This window comes from Phragmites australis, chromosome 12 (assembly GCF_958298935.1).
Source record: "Phragmites australis chromosome 12, lpPhrAust1.1, whole genome shotgun sequence".
NCBI classification, from domain to species: domain Eukaryota; kingdom Viridiplantae; phylum Streptophyta; class Magnoliopsida; order Poales; family Poaceae; genus Phragmites; species Phragmites australis.
Window position 1 is genome coordinate 32,824,530 of NC_084932.1, and position 25,351 is coordinate 32,849,880.

Genomic DNA, 25,351 nt, shown 5'->3' on the forward strand with positions numbered 1-25,351 from the left:
AAAGATTCAACTGCCAGGCACGAGAAGCTTCAACTGTGTTCTTTTCACCATACCGCTCCTGAGCTCGCCGTCAGCTAAGGACGAGCGCCACGCCTTGCTCTCTTCCCCTCCTGTGCTCATCTCAGCTAAGGACCGTGACCATGCCACCTCCCATGCGCTTGTCCTCCTCATCCTTATCTCCTCTGTGTCTTGGCTCATTCCCTCACGCTCGTGCATACAAGCAGCAACAGCAGAAGCTCCCTCTCTGCTCCTTTGCCATTCACAGTGGCACTTCATCTTCCTCCCGAGCAGCTCTTCCTCACTGCTCTCTCAGTTCTATCTTCTCCCTCCTGTTGTTTGTTGCACTCTTCTCTCTCTCTCACTGCTCTCTCTCCTTGCGTGGTCTTCACTGAGAGCACAACACAGAAGCAGCAGCTCAGCTCTTGCTCTCTTTCAATCGTAGCTAGCAGCACACCTTTTACTCTGTCTCGCTCTTCCTTCCACTTACGCACACAAGCAGCAACTTGAGCTTTCCCTCTGCTCCTCTTCCATTCCAAGCAGCACGCCATCTGCCTCCCGATGCGCTCCTCCCGCGCATGTGCTTGCCTTGCTCAGCCTCTCTATCGCCGAGCTGCTGTATGGAGCACCCCTGGGGCCCCTCCGTTGTCTGCCATCGCGCTCCAGCGAGCCTTGCCACGCCTGCCCTCCCTGCTGTCGTCCGAGTTGGCGGCCATGTGCCAGGCTAAGCCCGAGAGCTGCCGTCACAGGTGGATGCCGTCGAGTTCCTGCTGGCCGCCATGTCGTGTTCTTACTGCTGGTGGCCGGGCTTCGCTACGCGTCAACAAGTTCTAGCCACCCAGCGTGGTTCACCACCGAACTTCTTGCTGCCGACCAGCACCGACACGCCAACGCCGTCAGGCCCTTCTCCAGCTGCAATGAGCAACTCCGACGCCGCTCATCCCTGTGGCCTAATCACAGCACCTGCACGGCCGCTCATCCCCGTGGCCTAATCACAACACCTGCACGCAGCCTCATCTTTCTTAGCCCTGTGGTGAGCTTCGAATTGCATTCCGGTAGCTAGCTAATAGTCCGGTCTAACTTCTCTGCTACTGTTCATTCTTTGCTCAAAATGACTAATACTTGTATAATTCGTAGTAAAATAAATACGACTAAAAAAATATGAAACCAAGTTTGTTAGTTTCATTTTGTTGCACTCTACATGTTAAAAATAATAGAACTCATGTAATACTTTCTGAAAATTAATTAATTATTTGAATGTGTTTCAACTTATTCAAATCACAGTTAATTAATGCAATATTCTAAAAATATGAAACCACTTTTATTAGCTTTATCTTTTCAAGAACTAAAGTATAAAAATGCAAGTTTTCATGAAAATTTCAGACTAAGTTTTGTAATGATTTAAATGTGATCAATCTTGTTTAATTCACCATTTAATCATGGAATTTCTAAAGTCTGTGAATCCATTTCCAATGATATGTATAAATAGGATACTTTATAAGAAAAATGTTGTCCAGCATGTTAGATGAGTTTGTCCATTATTTTAGCACATGTTTTGGTCTCATATTGTTAACTTCTAAAAATCTTTGTTGGAATAATTTTACACAAGAAAAATAATTTCACTCATACTCCGATTAACACGATTCTTATTGCAAAATTTATCTAAAATCATGTTCTTTATTATCATGCAGAAATATTTTATGTTCATTGCTGTGGATTTTTTTGGATGGATTTATTTGCATCTTTCGGTGTTTATCGATCGAGTATTTGGCGTGTACGTAAGTGCGATCAATGATGAATGATAGAGATAAAAAATATGACAAAGGTGAGAGGCAAGCAACCCCTTGATCATTTTGGGCTCAATGTTCAAATTTACTTTATGCATTGATTATGAAGATTTATTATGCATGCGTAGATGTTATATAAAACTGCTATTTGGGATGGTAGTCATGACCTAATTGAATCAATATGTCAACTCTCCTTGAACTTGTTAACCTTACCATTGTTAACCTAGGCTTTGGGTTGACATGATAATGTCACTTGGGTAGAACTGGACTGGTGCGATAGAAATGCTTAGCTCTGCTGTCTGCGGTAAATTATTTGGTTATCACACTATCACTTGGGATATGAAAAGATTTGTTAAAAATAGTTAAGTCGTTATTTTGAGAAACTTGAGTTGTCGTTCAGATTCGGGCAGGTTTATGTTAATATGTGTCCGAAGGTGAGTGTCGTCTCACAGAAGAATGTATAGGTGGAGACCTGCTCGTGTTGTATAAGGACCGGTTCCTTATACCCGGAACTAAGGGAAACAGTACAACCACATGTGTCGGTATGGATGACGACCCTAGCTTATTAACCCGAGTAATTCTACCCTTGCTTCTTGGGAGTTTGGTGTGTATATGCGGGTAATCCACGAGGTGGGTGTATCCGAAGGGACTCCCATGGCTATACGCGTGGGATCAAAGTTTGCTGACACAACGATTAATACCCTATGGACTAGTGGGACTGCCTCTGGGGTATTTAGTCGGAGGGAATAATGTTAATCAGGAGGAGCAAGGGTTAGGATTAAACGGTGTAACGGCTTTGTCATGGCGCCCTATGTACACTCAACATGCAGAGTGTACGGTATCGACGGGTACCACCAAAGGGAAGTTCATATCGTGTGAGTAAAGTGTACAAACTCTGCAGAGTAATAAATCTATTCGAATAGCCGAGCTCGCGGTCAAGAGCCCCTTAGGAAAGGCTGCATGGTTTAGATTATTTGTTTTGGGATGTCGGGTTTCACTTGTAGGCACTAGTGTAAGTATTGTGTATGTATAGATGGAGAATCGATCTTCATGGTCTGTGGTAGACATGAAGCTGTTGTTATTTATTTATTTGCACTATCATTTACTTTTTGCTCTCTTTAAATTACGTTGCGAATCTATTATATTGTGTACTTTCCAAATTGTCAAGGCATTTATGCACAACTAGATATGTTGGCCATCCTTCAATTCAACCTGCATTATTGTATCATTGCAATATATATAGCTTGCCTCCTGAAGTCATTTATTCAGAAATAATGCCAGGAAATCATGGAAGCGATGATATCGGGTCTTTCTAGGATTCAACTCCCAGTCAGTTGCCTGTGGGCGGGTTGAGGCACACCTGCTGGATATTTGAATCTATTTCATTGTATTTTTCCACTGCATATCTTTTATATTGTAGACCGGTTGGTCCTAATGTTGTAAATTTAATCCAATTAAACATATTCACCTTGTAAAATGTATGGATGTGATATCACTGTTGTAACCGTGTGTACTTGCTACTGATTATGGGACAAGTATAGTGGAAACATAGAGTTTCAGGTAATCTAATTACCCGGGGCGTCATAAAGGCAAGTATCTAAGCATATTTAACCTACTACTTTGGATCATATGATGCCTAATTTGATAAATTATGCTTTATGTATATTTGCATAATTAGCGAGTCGATGTCGGGCTTATATGGGTAGAACCTATGTTGATTGCATTACCTCTACCTCGAGTTGTTGATTATTCATATCATTGTAGCTTTGATAACATTGTTGATGTCTAACTTAAGAGTTATTTGAGATGCTTAGTAATGCATAGGTTCTCGGTAGAAGTCGAACGGTGGTTCAACCATTGTTCGCAAGCTTAGGGCATACTTATTTGTTCACAAGAATGATAATGATATTGGATGTACGACATGTGAGAATGAGGCGAGATGCGGGCGGTGCTAGGGGTAGGTCAGGAGAGGAACCCGGATGCTATAGACCACTTGCGTCGATTAAGCATCGTCCGTCGGTGCCGTTGGCTTTAGCACTTTTCGTACAACCACATATTCAGATAATGAATGAATGAGCCAATTATCATACGTCGTGCTAACGCTTGCCATGCGTCCCTATTTTGCGTAAGATAAAAATAAAGGAGAAGCAAGATGGCGGAGAGCCGGAGGTGTCTGGAACACCCTTGCGGTAACCCCGGTGCCATAGGGGCATGTGCAAGTGGGTAGTTCCGGGTATGAGAAAGGTTGTCTCGGGAGCCAAGAGGATGGACCCAAGTCGTGTGGGTAAAGATGTACCCCCTGTAGGGTGTAGAATCAATTTGAATTGTCGCGCTCTCGGTCATGAGCATGCTTCTGTCCATCCACATCGGTCGTAGAGTCACGAATGTGGGATGATGATGTGGTATGTTAGTATGTGGTCGAGATGGTTCTATTCACAGATATGTTTATGATAGTTCCGTTACAAATATTTATGATGATGATGATTACAGGATAGGAGGGGTATATGTGTATGGTTAAGTGTAGATGCTCCCATACTTATGTCAAAATTGCTTTCTCTTATGAATTTACTTAACCATGTGATCGTTTCCGTGCTAACATCCAAATGCATAATATTTGGAGTCGGGTTATTTATATGTACCCATTATAGATTAAGTCTTGCGAGTACCTTCGTATTCACACTGCTCTTTCAGGTGCTACTGATGAGGAAGTAGTGTTTGGCTACTTCACACCCGCCGATGTAGGTGGCGGGGATGAGTAGTGCAAACTACTCGAGTGACGGTGTTTTGTGGTGGCGCCTACCCATCTTTTGTTGTTCATAGATGTTAATCATTCCGCTGCGTAGTTTCTAGTTTTGGTTAGGAGGTAAACTGCTCTTATCTTCCTAGTTCCTTTTTGTTGTAAATCATAATAACTCAACTGCTTGTAATATAATTTCATTACTTGCTCTTTATTAAGCTTTGTTGTGATGACATATGTTGGAAAGGTATGTGTTCCGATTTTGGGCACAAAACACATGCTGGGACTACCGGGATGGTATTCAGGTTAATCATTGTATTTGGGATTATGTAAATGATCGACTTAATAATTAATTAGAATATTATTTGGACAGTTTTAAGGGTGTTTGTGGCAGCACTCAGCGACGTCGACACTTCCTCAAGCGAGGAGGAGAGCTCGGAGGAGGAGGAAGCGCAAGTGAAGAACAAAAGGAAGAACAAGGACTTCACCGGCCTTTGCTTTATGGTGGACGACAACAACAGTGACCCCGAGCTTGATCCCTCTGAGGTACCACTCACCTACGACCAGCTTTCTGTTCAGGTTGATACCTTGAATGATGCGCTTGTTAGCTAGGATAGGTTGCTTAAGAAAGCGGTTCATGAGGTTAAGGAGCTCAAGTCTAGGCTAGAATGTGCTTCTTTTGAGTTTGAGTTGCTTAGGTCTAGGGCCAAGGTTGAGGATGAGGATTGTGAAAGTTGCTTGGTTATCATGAGTGAGCTTGTCGAGCTTCAGATTGTGCATGCTCAAGTCACCAGTTAGCTTGAGACTACTGAGAAGAAGCTCCTTGAGGAGTAGTCTAGACCTACTCTCTTAAGCGCTTGCAAGAATTGTCCTTTGCTCTCAAAAAATGTTGATGTGAAAGCCAAGCATATAAAGGAGATAGAGTCTAGATTGGAGAGTGTTGAGAATTCTACGGATGTTCAGCCAAACTGTCCCACCTGCATTACCCTTAAGGACAAGCTCAGTTGGGTTAAAGGGCAAGTTGAAAAGCTCTTGGCTGAGAAGGAGTACCTCCTTTCTATTGTGAAGAAGTGCTCAGAAGGCAAGAGCAAAATGGATTTGATCTTGGCCAAGGCCAAGATGTGTGTTGATAAGGCTGGGTTAGCTTTGGGTTTGGGCTTTGAGAGAGTTGCTTACACCAGTCCTGGCAAAACTATCTTCACCACACCCACTACCCTAGAGTCTGAGAAAGCCAAGATCATTGTTGCTCAACCTATGCCAGGAAAGAACAAGACCACACCACAACCCATCAAGAAACCAACACCACAGCCTACCAACAAGAAACCCAAGAGTACTCCACAGCCAAAGATGAGAACCCCTGTGAGAGAGCCCAGTGTGACCGGTAGTCGAGTTCTCGAGAGACACTATCACTGCACCTACTGCTTGAGAGAGGGGCACCTTGTTGGATTTTGCTTTTGTCGTAGGAGAGATGAGCGGTATGAGTGGGAGTGAAGCATTCGGGACATGTACCGCCCCAATGTTGGTGTACATGAGCTTTTTCCTTGCTCCCACCCACGAGTTTCAGACGCTCTTCAGTTCACTTTTAGAGGTGGTACCCGGTGTGGATCTTACCATGATTCATATGGTTTTGGTTCACGTGTAAGAGATTTTGAGTTGCAGTGCTTTGGCAGACCATATTTTCCCTATCATGGCACTTGCCCTCAGCGCACTAATATTGATTTGCATGCACCTGCTTCTACTGCTTCAGGGCGGATGACGCTGTACTGGATTCCCAAGAGGTTTTTGTCTAACCCCAGTACTGAGCCATCCACCTATTATTCTTCTCATATGTAGGTGGCAGGCGGAGGCCTGGAGAACAAGTGGCTCATCTATTATGGTTGTTCGCTCCATATGATCAGAGATTGATCATGGTTCTCCAGCCTCGCCCCGACGAAGAGACATAAGTACATCACTTTCGGGGATGATCGGAAAGGAAGGGTGAAAGCCAAAGGTATGGTAAAGTTGAATGAGAGTTTCACTCTCAAAGATGTAGCTTTGGTGGAGCATCTGGGATACAATTTTTTTCTGTATCTCAGTTGTTGGATGAGGACTTGGAAGTGCGTTTCAAACGCGATACTTCTCGAGTTCTTGATTCTTTGGGCGCTTTGATTTGTCGGATTTCCAGAGTTGGGAGAGTTTTTGGAGCTAATTTTTCTGAGTCTGTTGGTAGATGGTCGGCCTGGCTGAATGTGAGGGGTACCTCCAACCACTTCAGGCGCGGGGCTGGGCCTGGAGTGGTCGCCCACACCTCACGGATCACCGACTTGTACTCCCTGTTTGAGGAATACGTTGTGGCGCCCCCGAAGATATGGTGGACCATGTGATCGACCTGCTGGAAACCCAGTGCCGGTTGGTCAAGGTCGGCCCCGTCCTCACTATCGTCGTCGCGCCTGGGTCTACGCTCCCCAAGCTCCTTCTCGATGATGCCCCACACGACCTTGCATTCAGTCAGGTCGTGGGTGTCGGTACGGTGTATCGAGCAATAGCCTCGGCCCTTCCTTCTGTCCTTTTTCTCAAAGCGCTGATGTGGTTGGCCGGTCTGCTCGACCGCCATGACATCGGGCGGTCCCGCCTTGCGCTTGTTCCTCTTTTTCTCCTTCCGACCGACCCCCTTGGAAGAGGCGGGCTGGTCGGATGGTGGTCGTGGCTTTGCATCAGTCTGACGCTCTCGGGCCTTGATAGCCTGCATGCACTTATCGGTGAGCTCGAAGAGCTCGGTAGTACTTCAGACTTCCTTGGTGGCCAGCTTCTCGACCATCTTCTGGTCTCTGACCCCCCTCTGGAAGGCTATAACCGTGGACTCACCCATGATCTTTGGAATGGTATTCCGGCGAGCACCAGATGAAGTCTCGCATCGACTCACCCTGTCGCTGCCTGACCTGATATAGGTCATCCTTGACACCAGGCCAGGCGTAGGTCCCCTGAAAGTTGGCGATAAACTGGTCGCACAGGTCCTCCCAGGAGTGAACCGACCCACAGGAGAGGTTCATAAGCCAGGACTGGGCTGAGCTAGTCAAGGCGGTCGGGAAATAGTTGGCCATGACTTTTCTGTGGCCTCTGGCAGCCTGCACCATGGTGGTGTAGATCTGCAGGAACTCCTCAGGATTGGTTGAGCCGTCATATTTTTCGGCTAGGACCAACCAGAACTTGTCCAGCCAGCGCACCTCTCGGAGTCGGGAGGATAGGGCGTTGCACCCCATCCCATAACAGGGGGTTGCTCGCTGATGGGCGGCGGCACTCGAGGAGAGAGACAGCGGTCTCACAGCCCGGGCGACGGGTTGGAGGAATCCGACGACTCCCTGCATGGTGAAGGTGAGTGATAGGGCTACTTGCACTTTTCCAGCTCACGCCAAACGCGATCTACCTACTCTCGGTCAGCCCTCTGACCCAAAATCACGCTGCGGAGGTCGCGCTGGTGAAGAGAGTCACGCAGGTTGGTGGGTTGGCTGTCCCAACGTGACGGGGGTCTCCGAGCATTCCCTGCCATGAAGGGAGCACGGGACCTTTCCTGTCGCGGAACCCGCTGCGAATCTTGGTGATCGCGACCTTCACCAGCCCTTGCGATGGACGTGGTGTTTGCGTCCACGGTTTAGCGTCGGGCGGTCTCAACCAGGAGGGCGAGGTCGCGCAGCCAGGGGGCTACTGGTGAACCCTCCTGTATTGCTACCGGCGGGTGGCTAAGAAGCATCCGCACGGTCTTCAGATTCTGTGTGGGTGTCATGGTCTCGTAGTCAAGCTGCTGAGTGCGGAGCAGTAACATATCACAAGGAGGGGAGCCCCCAGCGCCCTCATGGTGTGACGGCTTAGGGTACGACACCGCCACGGGCCGCGCCATGGTGAAATTTGAAGTACACACCGGATGATCCGACGATAGGCACTGTGAACACTGGAGTATTTCTTACAGAGAGGTTGCAGAATCGGCTCTGGTATACTTGAACTCGCCGAATGGTCCGACGCTAAAGGATTGAACACTGGATGCTTCGCCATACCTTTTCTTGCAGGGAAGATGCAAATGGTGGTCTGGTGGCAGTGAACTTGCCGGATGGTCCGACGACGGGTTGAAAAGCACGCCGGAGCATTTCTTGCAGAAAGGATTGCAAGTTGCCGGTCTGATGGTTGACACACGCCGGAAGGTTCGGCGCTTCGGAGGAGTGTGCGTCGGATCATCCGGCGTTCACGATTTGTTTAAGATGTGCTTATCAACTGAGGATTTCAATTTTGACCAACCTGTGATGGAGTTGGAGATGCATGTGTGCTTGTCTCGTGTTGTGCAAGTGATAGATGCAACTTGGCGGTCGATGGCGGAATGATTGAGGCTAAGCAGGGAGCTTGATGCCGGATGATTGAGGGAGCCAGGTGGAGTCAAAGGTGATCCTAGCTGTGCACATGGTGATCAAGCAAAGCATGGAAGGATGGATGAAGACGGCGTATTGACAAAGTCAAGCGAAGGGGATGCCGGTGCAAGTGACAAAGCGGCCCGAGGGATCGGGAGAAGGAGTGAATTGCTGGCGGTCAAAATCGCAAGATAGAGTACACGTGTTAACATCGGGATGCTTGCTTGAGGTCAAGCAAGTTGCAGTGAGTCACACTTTGAGAAGCGTGCAAGACGGTTTCGTGGTTTGGCCTCAAAACCGTGGAAGGGTGGCACGTACGTGGCATCATCGCTGTCGGAGGATTAACTCCAGTCGCAGGGATCCCGAGAGACCCCTTTTTAGAGATTCGGCCGGGGGGATGATCCTGAGTATGTTCGTCGGAGAAATAAATGGGAATGAATGTAACGGCCGGTGGTGGTGGTGATGACCTAGTGCAAAAGGAGTAAATGCACCAGAATTTAGACAGGTTCGGGCCGCACGGGGGAGTAACACCTTACTCCTGTATGGATACTATAAATACATTGAGGAAGTCCCTCAAGGATGTTGCTGGTTACAAAAATGTTGATCTATCTTAGAGCCTGGGGCTCTTTGTTCTTCGGCCTGTCTCGTGCTGCTCACTTCTCAGCCATTGTTTCTCTTGTGCTGTGCTTGCGTCTCCTCTCTTTTTCCCATACATTCAAGGATATATTCCAGATGATCCCTTCTGTGCCGCCAGCTGCTTTAAATACCCGCCAGCAGCAACGTGCCCTGAACGGGGGGGCACGAGTTCCGAGACACCATAAATGGAAAGGGTGTCATCATTTCCTCTAAAGTGACCGGGGGTGGAAAATGCGTCCCACGCCCGGTCATCCGTCACCATAAATGCCCTGGCAACGGGCGCCGTGGAGAGGGCCTACCGGGCAGCCGCAGAGCGGCCCGGCTTGCCAGCCCTATCTTGTTCCCCTGCCACAGCAGCGCGGTAGACAGAACGCCTCGGTCCTTACGACGTTATCCTGAGACAGGCCGGATGGCACGGGAGGGGACCCGTGCAATTAATAACCCCACGCCTCTGCCAGAACGTGGCAGAAACTGACGCTGAGCGCGGCGGGAGCAGTTGGAGGTGATAGGCCACGCACGCTCTTTAAATGCGGTCTCGGGCCTTTGACTGGCCGACACCTCATCGGTCTGCCAGGGGGCTTTCTGGGTCGTCGGGGTACCGAGTGCTCGGGGGCACTGTTCACCTCCCCGAGCACTCTCTCCCGAGAATGCCCTTTCTTGTCCTCGGGGAACCGAGTGCTCGGGGGTGCTGTTCACCTCCCCGAGCACTCTCTCCCAGGCACACTTGTACGGTTCCTCAGGGAACCGAGTGCTCGGGGGCTGCTGCACGCAGCCCCGAGCACTCTCTCCCAGAACTTCCTTTGGTGGATCCTCGGGATACTTGGGTGCCCAGGGGCCACCGCCGGCGGCCCCAGGCACTTTTCTCCCGGTACTTAGCTCTCCTGGTCGTCGGGGGACTAGGGTGCTCGGGGGTCACCGTACACCTTCCCGAGCACTTTCTTCCTGGTACTTGGATTCCGTGGATCATCGGGGAACTGGGGTACTCGGGGGCCACCGACTGTGACCCCGAGCGCCTTCTCCCTGGACTCGATCTTTCTCACCTCGCGGGAGAGACTCCGCGGGGTGGCGCCATGTGGCGGATGGCTGGCCTGACCTCGGGATTCGGGGACCCCCGGTTCCTGATACACCGACAATCGCAAAGCTAGTGTCGAGACAAAGCTAAGTCATGAAGGCGTTATAGCCATTCGATGGACGGAACGAAAAATGGATCAAAATGCCCCGGTGGTAGGTAGGAGGCAATTGTAAACGAGGGGTATTTTAGGAACAAGGAAACATAAGTGCTAAGCAACCTCCCTAGACCTATAAATAGAGGGTTAGGGCTGTAGGGAAAGGGTTGCTAGCCATTTGAGCCTTGAGAGATAGGTTTTAGAGGAGAGGAAAGGATAGCTTAGTCTTTGTAATAGGTGAGAGCTTTTTGTGAGGAAACTATCTTGTAATCTGCCGAAAAGAGGGTTGTCCTCTGGATGAAATGAAGAGATTGTTTCCTTTGATGCATATGTTCATGTCCTTCTAGTCTCCTTCTATTGGCTCATTGCTTTATTGCGAGTTTTTCCTTTTTAAATGCGATTTTCGCTTTGATTTTTGGGCTGAATTTTTAGCACCTTGTGAAGTCATTCTCCTTGTTTCTAGAGGCATAAAACTCACATGCAAATGCATAGAAGTGGGTTTTGAATTCCCGTGTCTCTAATTCATCAACTTAGAGAGTTTCTTCTCTCGGTGTTCATCTCTTGTCCTTTGGGTTGTCTTCTTTTATTTGCAATCTTTTATGGCAATGACTTGTGGGATGTGTATCAATAGAATCTAGTGTTTGTCAACTTCCATGAGAGCCATGTCCCGGTGTTTTCATTTGAAACTAAGGTTTTTCTACATTTTGCTTCCACTTGTATTTTGAGGTGCGTTGGGTGATCAAATTTGGAGAAGATCATCAAATTTCGAAAGAAATTTTATGAGACGTCTATTTACCCTCTCTCTAATTATCGTTCTCGGTGGAGCCCCTAACTCCAGATGACAAACCAATATGTAGCCTATAGATTACTTACGGTGGAAACGCAACCACTGGCAGCGACAAGGAACGTCGGATAAAGTTATTGGTCTACAAAAGCAGGACACTGAAGTGAAATGGTATAAGACGATACGTGCTGTCACACGGCTTGGAATGTGTAGCTTTAAAGTCACGGCGTTAGGAAGACGATAGTGAACGACGCAATCCACAGATCGTGTAGTTAATGGAGTGTGACCGGCCCAACCAAACAAAAATTGTTGGATTGGAATAACAAAGAAAAATAAGAATAATACGTGCATGTAGAGTAAAATCTACATGAAATAGAGAAAATTGATGACAGTACAACCCAAACAGAAGAAAGCATTACTATAATAATTCGATTATGTTTTCATCTGTCTAAAAGAACTATGGTAAAGTAAATTATAAATTGATGATAAAATCATGATGATACAACGGTTCATATATACTTTGATTTTTTATGCTAGCCACGTAATTGCGCGAACCACACCGCTAATTACTACAATATTTGTAGCAACAAAATCATAACTATAGGAAAGTGCTATTAAATGTCAATCCAATGATATTATATTCATAAAACAAAATTTACATTACGTAAGGCTAATTGTTGATCAAAGATTACGAGGTTTGAATTTTGAAATACGTGCACGTCTTATATTTTGAGATAGAGGAAGTATAAATTAAAATTGATAATATGAAGTAGAGACTAGTATTTATCATAGTGAATTGACCTAAATAATCGAATCGATCTATAGACGATTCTGCCCAAATTTTGTGACTGCACATGACATGCTGGACCTGTTAACCTTTATCCTATATTATTATATGCGTCGTTGTGACGGAGTAGCTACGTACTCACCTAGTACTAGTAGCTAGTGAGTTGACAACGCCATCGTTATCTCATCCAAGATTTTCGTAGCCACCGCTAAGGTTCACAATATCCTTTGAGATTAGAAAATCGGATCCGGACGGTTACCCAAAAATCGTGATTATTATGATAATTATTTGAAATTCGGTAATAATTCGTTCAAAATTCACTCGATTAAATTTGAAATTTGAACAAAAATCACCAGATTCGTTGTTCGGTAACCGGTCAAATTGGACTGGTTACCGAACGATTTTTTGATAAACCGAACGATTTTTACGATAACCGTGAGCTCGATAACCTAGCGATTACGATCGAAAATCGAACGAATTGAAGCGGTAACCGACCGGTTTAGTTGCATTTCTATGAATTTATAGGAAAATCACAAAAAATCAGAAAAATCATAAAAAATAGAAACAATATGGCATGAGATTCGCTATGTTTTGTTTAATTAAATTTTTTTTTGGCATGACCTTTGCTATATTTTGGATATTTCCAAAGAAACAAATAGATACTAATAGCAATATGAGCATGACCATATAATTATTTTATCGAATATATGCATACATTACATATAAGCACCTCAAATTAATAAATATGTCGAATTATCCATACAAAAGCTGAAAACACAATCACATACCATCCATCAGTACTTACCAAAGTAATGGTCGATGCTTAAAATGTAGTTTGCATAGTATCCACGCCACATGCAACCTACGAGATGGAAAAAAATTAGTACAATACCATGGTATGAAAATAAAGTAGTTGCATAAAGTAAATTATCATCACCTTCAGAACCACCAGCTTGGAGGTGATTAAATTCGGCTATATTGTACTTCTCGGTGGACATGAGCATTATCCGTCATGTAGATAGCAACTCTGCCTTAAACTCTGCCCAAGTTTACCTTGTCCATGTAGAAGTGGTTGATCATTGTCCTTACAATATGGCATAAAACTCAGGGTCTTGTCACTCATAGACCCACTGAATAAGAGGTTCTCACTGAGCATTGGGGATAGGATAGTGGTACGGATACGATCCAGAACTACTCTCCATGCTATAGTTACTAGAATAGCTCCCACTATCTTGTGGTCCATCATGGCCACCCTGTATGACATGCCTTTATGAGGATGGGGGCACCGTGGTCATGGTCATGTGTGGCATGCGAAAACTGACTCTCGCCAGTGAATTGCACAGGAACAACGACAGAGGATGGGCGTGGAGGAACACCGCCTCCCTGACGGTCATCGTCAGCGCTATCTGTCTTTGAGCTATTGTCATTTGACTCTTCGTAAGTTGGACTCTTTGGGTCACTATCCGTACTCTTATCGCTTTGCACTTGTCTTTTGCCCTTACCATTAATCTTCTTGCTCTTCTTTGGATGTGCCATTTGCTTTTTCCTCTTTCCCGTGTGTGTGTCACCTACCACTTTAGCAGCCCACCGTTGCAAATCTTGTGGGTTCACCGTGTCTGTCACCATGTGAGTTGGCAGGGGTATGTCACTGTCTGTGTCCTCCTCATCAAGCTCTGGGGCAACATTTGATATACCGGTCTCCATCCAGTCTCGGAGCGGATTGTTCTCCTCGTTCAATATGAGCTCCATAAGCCGCTGAAATGGATCATCATCAACAGTCGACCTGATGCCTGCATCCAAATTATTATGTATTCTCATGTTGTAATTGACATATACCAACTTATGGAGCTTCTTGTAGCTTAAGCGATTGCGAACTTTCATGTGGATAAATGCAAATGTACTCCAGTTCCTCTCACACCCACTAGATGAAGCGCATTGAGACACTAGGTGCCTGGCAAGTATCGTTAGTGTAGGTGTAGACAAACCAAACATAGACCACCATTGCGCTGCAAGTAGGTAAAGTGATATAACATTTAGAAAAGTAGATAAAGTGATGCAACGGTTAGATATGTCAACGTAATTCGTACTAGGTTGAGTCCTGTCGTCACAAGCCATCCGTGAAGCGAGCGGACCAGCGAACGACAGAGACTTTGTCCGATATATTTCAACCTCATTAAGTGCTTCCGCGGCAGTACTAACATCGGTCATCCTCTCGAATGCCTCTCAGAGATCTTCGAACAAGTTTGGACCCGTGCCATACGCGTAGTGCGTGCGGGGGTTCAATACGGTCGCTGCAAGTTGATGATCAAAGCATTAGTACCATAAGCATTAGAACCATAAGTATTAGTACAATAAGAATGCAAGTGATAAGAGTGTATCACCGGCATTCATATAGGTCTCATTCGCTAGATCATACATTCTGTGATCGACAATTGCCATGTACTTTTCAAAGGAATCCCTATCATTGTGATACAACGAATCGTACTCTTGCTTGACAACGGTGTATCTCAGGAGCACCTCACTCAATGTTGGCACCTTATCTTGATCAGCAAATCGGAGGAAGGCATACAATGGCTGAACGAAATCGACAACCATTTTAAGATTGTCCCACCATAGTAAGCTGGATATGCAACTATGTGCATATCTCCCAACATCAGAACTAATGTAGCGAGACTACTTGAGCTCACTAGATGCCATCCATTACATGAACCTATCCTTTCGGTGTAGAAAACTTTTAAGAAATAGATAGTTTGTGCCAAATCTTGTAGCATTCTACCTCACCAACTCTCCACCAATCGCGGTCTTCATCATCTCATCTAGTTTTGAATGATTGTACAGCCATCGCGATATGGACCTTGCACTTTGAATGACAATGTCGTGTTCTCTAAATTCACTAACTGATTTCAACATTAAATTTATCGTATGCGCCACATAAAGCTGCCACGCGATAGCAGGATATTCCCTTCTGAGAACCTGACAAGCCTTCTTATAGTTGGACCCGTTAACAGTCACGATCTGCACAATATTTTGTGACCCCAAATCATTGACCACTGCTCTTATCTCCTTCATAAACGAATCAACCAAATAAATATGCAACAATTGCAAAACTATGTTACCAACTCAGCAAAATAATGTACCTTGTTCAAATACTTTGCATCTTGACTGTAGCCAGTCGCATCTACGGACTTGTGAAAATACATACGACCATTGCAATATATAAGGAAATTAATAATACTCATGTGCGTCGTTCCAGTTCAAGAATCACACATGATGGTCACACCATACTCTGGTCATTCTAGCTTCCACTTGTCAAATATCTTCATCAATGCACTCTCGTTCTCATCCAGGTACTTACTATCTATATCCCGACCAGTTAGAGATGGTACACCCTCGCCTGTTATAGAACAGATGGTCATAAGTCAAAAAGAAATAAATATGACAACAATAAATTCATTACAAACTTAATCACTCACCCCATTTTTGTGGTTCTTTCACTACAGCAACAAAGAATATATCATCCGCCCTTCTACCAGGAATACCTGAAGTGTGAAAAAATTTGGACCATGCCAAACCAATAGCTTCCTTTGCTTTCTTTCCCTTCGCACTCCATGACCCGGTGTCAATCCTCCGCTGCACAGGGGCTTTTGCTATAGTAACATTGTAATCTCTGACACTTGGTGGTGGCTCCCTGGTTGAAGATGCCCTCCCAAGCATTCTCTTTAACACATTGCCTCCTCTGCCACTTCCACTACCACCTCCATGCTCGTAGGACTCACTAGCCCTCCTCCTGAACTCTTCCTCCTCCCTAGACTGAGCCATGACACGCTGCACCTGTTTCACTTCCGTCTCCTTATTATCGCTTGTCAAACTACCTGAATTCTTGCTGAATCTTGCCTTCGCAACCTCTCCTCAGACTTTTCCTTCCTCTTATCTCTTGCCCTATCCAGCTTACATCTGAAATAATCACGCACATCTGAAGGCACCCTATCACAATGTATAACATTTGATCCGCGCCCTGCCAAACTATGCGCGACTGCAATGCAATGCGGGCGGCTGGCCGGAGTGAAGGTCAGTGATCGACCGAGATGGTTGCGGCAGCACGAGGCAGACAGAATGAGGGGCGGTGGAGCCTGGCCGGCAAGACGGCGCTCGTCACCGGTCGAACCAAAGGAATCGGGTACGTACACGACGCATGGGAACGGCATGTGCCCCTTCCTTCCCCGCGTCACTGTCTCCGTCTGCGACGTCTCCTTGCAGCGCGACAGGGACAGCCTCGTCGCCGCCGTGCGCGATCTCTTCCACGGCCAGCTCCACATCCTCGTCAACAACGCCGGCCAGTCCCTCTACAAGCCCGCCGCGGACACCACGCCCGACGACTACTCCCGCCTCATGGCCACCAATCTTGACTCCTGCTTCCACCTCACCCGCTCCTCCTCCAGGCTGCCCGTGACAGCGGCAGCGCCGTGGTCGTGCACATGTCCTCCGGCCGCCTTCATCGTGTACCGGCCCGGCGCTGTCCCTCTACTCGCTCACCAAGGGCGGCCTGATCCCGCTCACCAGGAGCCTCGCCGCTGAGTGGGCGCCACGAGGCGTCCGCATCAACTGCGTCGCGCCGGTAGTCATCGACATTGGCATCTCCAGCACCACGCTGGGCGACCCCGGCAGAGCGAGGAGGCTCGCCGAGATGGAGATGTCGCGAGTACCCCTGCGACGCCACAGGAGGTGGCCGCGCTCGTCGCTTTCCTCTGCTTGCCGGCCGCATCCTACATCACTGGCCAGGTCATCTGTGTCGACAGCGGGCGCACCGTCGCCACGGCAAAACTGTGAGCTTCTCCACTGCATGAGCTGCACCATTGGCACTCTGTTGATCGGCAGATCATCCGATGCCACTCTGTTGAGTTGCAGCGGCAGATCATGAATTGTATCCCCACTGCATGCAAATTTAATCAAGTTTGCTTCGACCTATTTGCTACACGTTTTACTTTGTTCGAATGCTGAATTGTACTGTTTCTCTGGTGAGCTGGGATCACTTGACATGAAAGGAAATGTCACAAGTAAATCCAGGTCTGGAAAACGCACGGCCTCAACGAAAACAAATTTGTTTTTCAGCTTTGCTAGGAAAAAAAAAGAAAAGAAAAACAATTGAAAACCTACTGGTTCAGATAGATATTACTCTGCCATGTTATGTATACATCCCGTCCAAACAAACACAAACACCCAACAGGACACATCAAATTTAATTCAGGACAAATCATATCAAGGTGGCCTGGATCGATCTCATGATCATAGCAACACATGGGAAATGAAAATCTCAACCTCTAGTATCCACTTCTCTTATGCCATGAACACCAATGCTATCACCAGAACAACACATCAGTTTTCATGTCTCGGCTACGAGAACAGCTCCCACAATTTACAAATTCTTCCCCTCTTTCTCCTCGATGGCCTTTGCCATGCGGTAATCCTTGTCCGTCCCAAACAACCTGACACAGGATGAAGCCCTTCTGATGTAAGGGAGGTTACTCTGCACAACTCAACACAACAGCAATGGGAGACAAATTCTCACCAGTCCATGTAAACAAAAGTAGAGGCGTAGTTCCCCGACTTGGTGTAGAGCACACGGTGATGGTAGTCATGGAAATCGGAGCTATTCATGTCGAAAATTCGGTAGGGTTAGACGTTTCACTTCAAATCAACAATCAGAATTTCTGTACCATCCTATAGAACTGTCAGGGCAAAAAGAGCAGCTTACTTACCCGCCATACAGTGGCAGGAAATTCGATGGGCTCCACGGGAAGTGGTAGCCGCTGTGAGCTTCAACTGTCTCCAATACCCTCAGCACCATCCATAACCACAGGGTGAACAAATGAGGGCCAGTAAGAGCAGGACCAACAATTGTGGCGAACCCCAGGAACAAAATTTCAGCAGGGTGAGCATACTCAGAAGTTAACCCAAAGGGTGTAGCATATCTGCTCAGAATTTGTTGTGTCATAGACGATAGACGAATGATGTATTATGTAAAGTAAGATGTAACAAACCACGGGAGCACTATCACTTACTCGTGGTGGACGCTGTGAACATGCTTGTATAGCCATTTGGTATGCAGTGCCCTGTGCCCCCAATAGAATATAAAATCCTCAAGTACAAAGTAGAAAAGAACTTGAGATACAACAACCGTCCTGCAGGAAACATAGGTGAAAGTTAAACCTTTTTCTTCTTCCACTTGAATATAGGTTATATCGGTGCTTTCGTGTTTACAGGCTGAGATGAGAAGAATACTGATAATGCAACAAAAAAAAGGTATGTGAGCTACTTAGGAGAGAGGAGTAAAAGAAAGTGAATTTGAATACCAGTGTGGCAGAGGAAGAGAGCTCCTAAGGCCCATGAATTTGAAGGCGGGATAGGAGAAGATCATGACAGGCAAGTTCACGCAGACATGGTAGAGAATGAGACGCAGGACACATCTGTTTTGATAAGCAGAGGTGTTGCTCTTCTTCTGCAAAGATGCACACATTTTTTTGTTGTTGAGGAAACTGGATGTAGTAGCAAGATAAGTATAAGCACCCATTCAGTTACTTAGCTTCAACAGATCAACACAAAGGATCAGTCGCTGTTTACTTCAAGGTGAACATTAGAAACTTGTAACAATCAATAATATGCATGTTCTATTTCACAGGGAGATGCAGGCATTGCATTCCAGTGTAGATTCTGAAGGAACGAGACTATCTAGGAGGAACTAGGTATCATTGCATTAAGAAGAAAATAGGCACATATATTCTAGATAAAGAGGACTCAATCCTGGGTGGTAGCTATTTTTTGAGAGAATGGCAAAATTCCAAACTCTTAGAGAAATCTAAATTAGATTTGGATATCAATTAAGAGATACATTGATGAAACAGTGAGCAAATTAAATAAAAAGAGCAATGAGAAGCAATTTTTTGAACTTTTGAGAACCAGACAATGCACCGCCTAGAGTAACTTTTTTGACAGCTCTGAACATGCACATGGAGGGTGATGCTTTCCTCGATCATATCCTGAAACAGTTTGCTTGGATAAATTTGGTTCTATGTCATATTGTTCGCTACGCATATCATATCTACAAGTCAGGATATTCTCCCATACTAAAATGCCGGGAGGAAAGCTTCTCAATTTCAAACTGGTTCACCTTTTCATTTCTCCCTAATAATACGTAGGTAAACTGGTTACCCTAAAAGTCCACATATAAAACTCCAAGCACAAGATTGTTCCTAGCAAAAGAATTAACATTTTTTTTTCTAAAATCGCAGCAGACATCATATTGTGCTTAACGTTCAGCTAGAGTTTCCTACTAGTGATATTACTTGTATACAATGATTTGACCCTGTATTTCAGCTGTTTAAAATCTTCATGTTGTCGGTGCTGCATTTCAAGGGATGTGTTCATCGTGACAAAGATGTAGAGTATGAACCCCCACCGCCACATAGAAATTGTTTACCATTGCATAATTTGGCATTCGGCGATTTCGTTAGATTGGACATTTCCCCTCCTTTTCGTTTTGCCTCCCCTTCGCCAGCCTACAATGACGGGTTTCCATGGTGGCACACAGTCAGCATGTCACATCAGCGTCTTGGACCTAGATGACACACTTGACAAGTTTAGGGGTGTGGATCTGCAATTTCGGAGTACGGGGACCTAGATGACACACCCTTACAAGTTTGAGGACCGCCCATGCACTTTACTCTAGCCAATATATGCAAGATCACAGAGCGCTCCTGCCTCCACAGTGAAAAAGCAATAATGGTGGGCTTTTGACCAAAAAAAAGGTGGCTTAACTTTGTGATGTGTGAGAAGTGAAAACACGCATTAAGCTGGGCAGGGCACTCTGACGGAGTTCTTCCCATCCTTGGCTTTCTAGGCAACTTGATTTGGACATGAGGCATATATAGCTCTAGGGATAACAGAAACCCACAAGACTTGGTTCCGTGGAAAAGGAAGCGAATGAAAAGGTGAGGCTGCCTACTCATGTCTGGTGTATACATCTGGAAATAATCAGAAGCATCGTTTTCAGCTTCCGCTGTCTTTCTCGCCATTATGGGGAGCTTTGTGATTGGATCCATATCTATCTTTACAGAAGAGGAAAAGTTTGCCTCTCCATGTCTCCAGTCTGTCCCGTCCGTTTACTGTTGCTGTAAACCAATAATGTTTATCTAGTTTCCTTTCATCCGCAAAATCAATTTCATGTATAGAGAAGAGAAGCACATACTGACATTGATTGGACTGAGGGATGAATGAATCAAATCAACCGATGTGTGTGTGTGTAGGTAAGATGCGAGAGAATGGTAGCAGTGACCTGGATCTTGTACTTGGCGAAGAGTCCGAAGCGCTCGAAGAGGAGGGAGGGCAGGCCGGAGAGGAAGAAGACGGTCTCGTGGAGCAGGAAGGTGACGACGGTGGCGAGCTGGAACTCGCTGAAGCTGCCGGTCAGGCACTGCATTTTTGTCCGGCAAGAAAAAGGAAAGATCTGGAGTCAGGACAGAGAGCAGCGATGGACGGAGAGAGAGAGAGGGGAGGCGGATGGGAACCGTACCTGCCAAGCGGACTCGAGGGGCGCCGCCATTGTGGTCGCCGCCGGCGAAGGCGAGGAGGAGGAGGAGGGGATTTTTGCTTTGTGTTGTCTGGGTTCGGCTCTGCGGGGCTGGCTGGCTGCTCTTGTCGTGGCTCCGCTGTGACTGTGCCACTTGCCTCGCCGCCACATGGACGGATGGATGGACGGACTCAGTCCAGATGGATGCTGCGCCGGCTCCATCGGTGGGTGCCTTCTTTTTTTCTTCTCTTTTCTCTAATAAAAGCTTTTCTTTTCTTTTCTTTTCTTGCTATGATAATTGAATTGAATTGTTTCCTACGAAATTCCTTGCTGCATCCATGTATGTTATTTCCTAATAATTAATCCAAGCGGAGGATTAGTCCCAACAAACTTAGCAGCAGTCACCAACAACACACTACACTACACTAGTGGAGGGACTGTATACAGTATTACTGTAGAAAATACCATCACACACGTTGCATGTCTGTCTGCCTCCTCTGATGCTTGTATTACATTACATTACACCACACAGGATCAGATCAGATCAGATCAGATCAGATCTGCTAAACACAAACAAACACACGGTGGATGTAAACAAGGGAGGGAGAGATTCAGCGGTATCCATCCATCCATCCATTACAAAACGATGCAAACACTAGGTCCCCTCAAGTGTCGAGGTAGTTCGCGGCCATCATCAGCTCCAGGGTTATCTCAGGTTCAATTGGAAACTCCGCCGTCTCCTTCCCACTGCACAACCGAACCAAACCATGATTCAGTCACCAAAACAAGCAACACCAACAGTTATATTGGAGGGAACATAAAGTAAAGCATGGACTGCTAAGTGGGGCGCCAAAATCTGAACAAATAATTTACTTCAACAGTTATATTGTACGCCCACCGATTTTCCAGAGAAATAAGTTCAGGGTTGTGAGCCATCTGACATCGTCAACCAAGAACCCTGTGAACCAACATAGTGCCTTCAAGTCATCTCAACATGCACTTCAAGTTTTGGTGAGCATGCATGTAATTTAGTGCCCACAGTCCTACTGTCCTTTTCTTAAGCTCAACTGAGATTACCCTGCCAATTCTGGACTGAAGAGGAAATTCGTAAGCTCAACTGAGATTACCCTGCCAATTCTAGACTGAAGAGGACCAGGGAAAAAAATTTCAGCGAAATTTGGCCGAAATTTCGCGAATTTCGTTAATTTCGGCCCAGACCGAAATTGACCCATTTCGGTTAAAAAATTTCGGCCTAGTTCAAATGGACCCGGTTCCAATTGATTCAGCAGGCCAAGCCCATTCCAACTCTAACCCTAACTCCCCCAAATGTCCAGCCGTTTTTGAATTATTTTATTTTTGTGTGACCTTATCCTCTTGCCTCCCTCACCCGAGAACCCAAACGCACTCCCGTAACCATCCCACCCGAGCGGCGGCGGTGGCATCTGGACCACCTGAGCGGTGCGGCACGGAGGCGGTGTAGAGGTGCGCGGCGCGGGGCACTTGATTTTGAAGTTTCCTGCAACATTGTCCCCGTCTCCTACCACAGGTCTGTAAGAAATCACTGGTTCTTGGAAGCATTTTTTACCTTTATTGTTCCTAAAACAAACAAACAAAATTTCTAGCGCTCGAGTAGATCTGACAACGTCTCGTCTGTTTGCTTGTACAGGGTTGCATGCAACAAGAAGGGTGGCATCCGGTTCACCATCAACGGCCACTCCTACTTCAACCTGGTCCTCGGCACCAACGTGGGCGGTGCCGGCTACGTGCACGCAGTGGCTGTGAAGTCTGAGCTCGGCAGCGTGGCAAGCCCTGTCGCGTAACTGGGGCCATAACTGGCAGAGCAATGCGCTCCTGGACGGGCAGAGCCTCTCCTTCCGCGTCACCGCTGGCAACGGCCGCTCCGTCGTCTCCACCAACGTCGTGCCGCGCAGCTGATCCTTTGGCCAGACCTTCAGTGGCGCTCAGTTCACCTGAGCATCTCCGGTGCCGAAGCGCTGACGCGGTAGCAATTTCCTGCAGTATGTCGTCAATTCCTCCTAGACCTAGGTACTTGATTTTGAAGTTCTTGAGATTTTTTTCCCTGTTGTTGATTAGCTACCGGTGGTGCTGCTTTTGGATGCATGCATTGCTTATCACTTACTTAAGAAAGTTTCAACACTAAGCTGGGCTATAACAAGTGAATGATATGATGCAGCGCTTGTTGTGATCTGAAGTTTTGAACTAGCTAGAACAGAGAATATACATCTATCTAACAATGAAGAACGGCTACTACTAGATAAAAAGAAAGACAATGGTTGCAATCAAACCGGGGTCAATGGTTGCAGTTTGCCAAAATTTCGCTCGAAATTTTGGTCAAATCTCGGCCAAATTATTTTAATTTTGGCTTGGTCACTTTGTCTGAAATTTTTGCCCGAATTTCGCGAATTTTGGTGTTTTCACCCGAGGGCCAAAAAAGAAAAAATACCCGGCGAAATTTTGAACCCTGAAGAGGACTATAAGGCATGAAGCATCAAGATTACATTCTCAGAGTTATGCTGCCGCCATAGGATCACCTATCCGTTAAGAAGACAGCCTGACTTTAATGGATTCTCTCACAAATGGGTGTTAACTCTTCACTAAGCAAAGGAATAGACAAGTCAATGGCAAAACCAGTGAGCTAGTAAGGGCGGCTTAGGACTCGAGATGGTACACACAGTTAAGTTCTTACCTTGCCACCATTAAACTATACAATTAAGCTCAATACTTATCCCAGATCAATACTACCACCAGCAAATATGGTGAAATTTGTATTTGTGTCACCAGCAACCCGCCAATGCAACGAGGTTAAAAAAAAAGGTAAAAAAGCAAGGCAAAAGAAATTACACAAGAGAGGAAATTCTTGGTTCAATGGCTGTGCATACCCTATACTACTAACTACTAAGCAAGCTAAGTAATGTAGAGTGCACATAAACACTAAGCACCTCGAGCACCATTAGCAGACTGGAAATAATATTCTAAGATTAAGTTTATGTGTTGTAATTAGAAGATAAAATACCAAATTCCTATGCTTCATGTGTTCTGGACCACTGAACAAAAGACACAAGGGCGATGCATGTTAGAAGGCATGGTAAGGTTTTATCTTGTCATTGTTTTGATGGACGGTGCTTCAAACTCAAACAGCCAAAGGAGAACTTGTCATTTCTGAAAGATAGCCATAAAGGGATCGAAGTTGCTGGTTTTCACTAGAATAGATACAAGTTGCTTTGTTATACCCTAGTCTAAATAACTATGGGGAGCAGCAATAAGAAAGGAACCTACTCCACTGGAGAGCCTTTAACTCTGGATATTTAGGGATTAAGAGTTCGTTAGGAAAACTAATGCAGAGCATACCAATGCATTAAGAAAAAAAGGGGAGAACTGAAACACAGAATAACATAGCATGGATAATAATATAGTGGCAGATTAGAGGTTTGTTAAGAAAATGGTCAATTTGGAACAGTGAATAGTTGATTAATACATAAAACGAGCAGTTGGCCAGGATCAGGGAGAGGCAGAGGTTGATAAATACAATTGATGGGGATTGGGGGCTGGCTGGTTCAGTGATTAATTGTTAGGTCTCATATGAATACTACTAGGCTAGGAACCAACGCACGGAAACCATGAGATTTGCATGGCGATGGTATGAGTAGGAAGCAAGCAAGCAAGCAAATTGGATTGAATTGACCAAGTAAATTGGAGTAACTAGTACGCGAATACGTAATTGAACGTGTGGTGAGGGGGGGGGGGGGGGGCAGCAGTAGGTAGGTAGGAAGGAAGGGAACCTTGAGTAGTGCAGGGACCAGTAGAAGTACTGGCAGATCTTCTCGAGGATGTGGGTGGGGATCTCCGGGAAGCGCACCTCGCCCTCGCGCGTCTCGGAGAAGCCGCCTGAATGAATTGAGTGGATGGATGATTTGAGATGTTTGGTTTTTTACTTGGGGAATGATGGATGAATCGACGGAAGGTACGAACCAGGTGATGTGAGCATGTTGCGCAGGGTGTTGGAGACCATGGCGGCCTTCTTGTCGATGACGAACTCGAAGCCCTCGGCGCTGATGAGCTTGACGACGCCTCCTGTGGTCTCCTCCTGGTCGTCCTCGTGCACCGCGGCCTCTCCCTTGCCCACCATCTCGCTCTCCCTCTTGTTCTCCCTGGACCCTGGGTGGATCGGATGGGGAGGGGGGAGTCTGTCTCTGGTTGGTTCCTTGGAGGACGGAGATGGAAGAAGAAGACAAAGCAATGGAAGGATGGATGGATCAAGGCACACTATTAGGGCCTTTCTTTCTTTCTTTCTTTCTCGAGGAAGTAAGGAAGAAGAATTAGGGTCCTAATAGTAGTTGGGCCGGGCCGGGCCGAAATAAGAAAGGAAATGCCCTTTTGTTTTTTCTTCACAATCAATCAGCAATTCAGAGCAAAGGAGGAGGAGTATTATTTATTTTATTTACTAGTGGATGAATAATGACTACTCCATCCGATTATAAATACTCATCGCTTTTGATTTTT

At 46.1% G+C, this 25,351-nt stretch overlaps 2 protein-coding genes, 1 long non-coding RNA gene and 1 pseudogene across 5 annotated transcripts; 2 read left to right on the forward strand and 2 right to left on the reverse strand.

Moving 5' to 3' along the window:
- The first annotated feature begins 142 nt into the window (after window positions 1-142).
- On the forward strand, window positions 143-3,358 carry LOC133886137 (uncharacterized). The gene is made up of 3 exons (XR_009903350.1): window positions 143-1,030; window positions 1,689-1,822; window positions 3,054-3,358. It is a non-coding gene; the product is annotated as an uncharacterized LOC133886137 (long non-coding RNA).
- Window positions 3,359-16,352: 12,994 nt separating this feature from the next.
- Window positions 16,353-17,094, forward strand: LOC133886562 (tropinone reductase homolog At2g29150-like; annotated as a pseudogene).
- Window positions 17,095-17,409: 315 nt separating this feature from the next.
- On the reverse strand, window positions 17,410-21,125 carry LOC133886571 (very-long-chain aldehyde decarbonylase GL1-11-like). Of its 3 annotated transcripts, none has more exons than XM_062326237.1 (7): window positions 20,834-21,125; window positions 20,597-20,734; window positions 18,618-18,763; window positions 18,327-18,446; window positions 18,024-18,236; window positions 17,834-17,914; window positions 17,410-17,750 (listed from the first exon to the last, which is right to left on the reverse strand). In XM_062326237.1, exons 1-7 carry the CDS (start codon window positions 21,050-21,052, stop codon window positions 17,681-17,683), a joined length of 987 nt encoding a protein of 328 aa, XP_062182221.1. In that variant the 5' UTR covers window positions 21,053-21,125; the 3' UTR covers window positions 17,410-17,680. The 3 variants fall into 3 exon arrangements, with proteins under 3 accessions (XP_062182221.1, XP_062182222.1, XP_062182223.1); XM_062326238.1 differs by lacking the exons at window positions 20,597-20,734; window positions 20,834-21,125 and adding exons at window positions 19,742-19,820; window positions 20,267-20,271 and having other exon boundaries at window positions 18,618-18,800; XM_062326239.1 differs by lacking the exons at window positions 20,597-20,734; window positions 20,834-21,125 and adding an exon at window positions 19,742-20,583.
- Window positions 21,126-21,259: 134 nt separating this feature from the next.
- LOC133886572 (uncharacterized) lies at window positions 21,260-25,104 on the reverse strand. The gene is made up of 3 exons (XM_062326240.1): window positions 24,821-25,104; window positions 24,631-24,736; window positions 21,260-21,577 (listed from the first exon to the last, which is right to left on the reverse strand). The coding sequence occupies exons 1-3, from the start codon at window positions 24,975-24,977 to the stop codon at window positions 21,496-21,498; spliced, it is 345 nt and encodes a 114-aa protein (XP_062182224.1). The 5' UTR covers window positions 24,978-25,104; the 3' UTR covers window positions 21,260-21,495.
- Window positions 25,105-25,351: the final 247 nt, after the last annotated feature.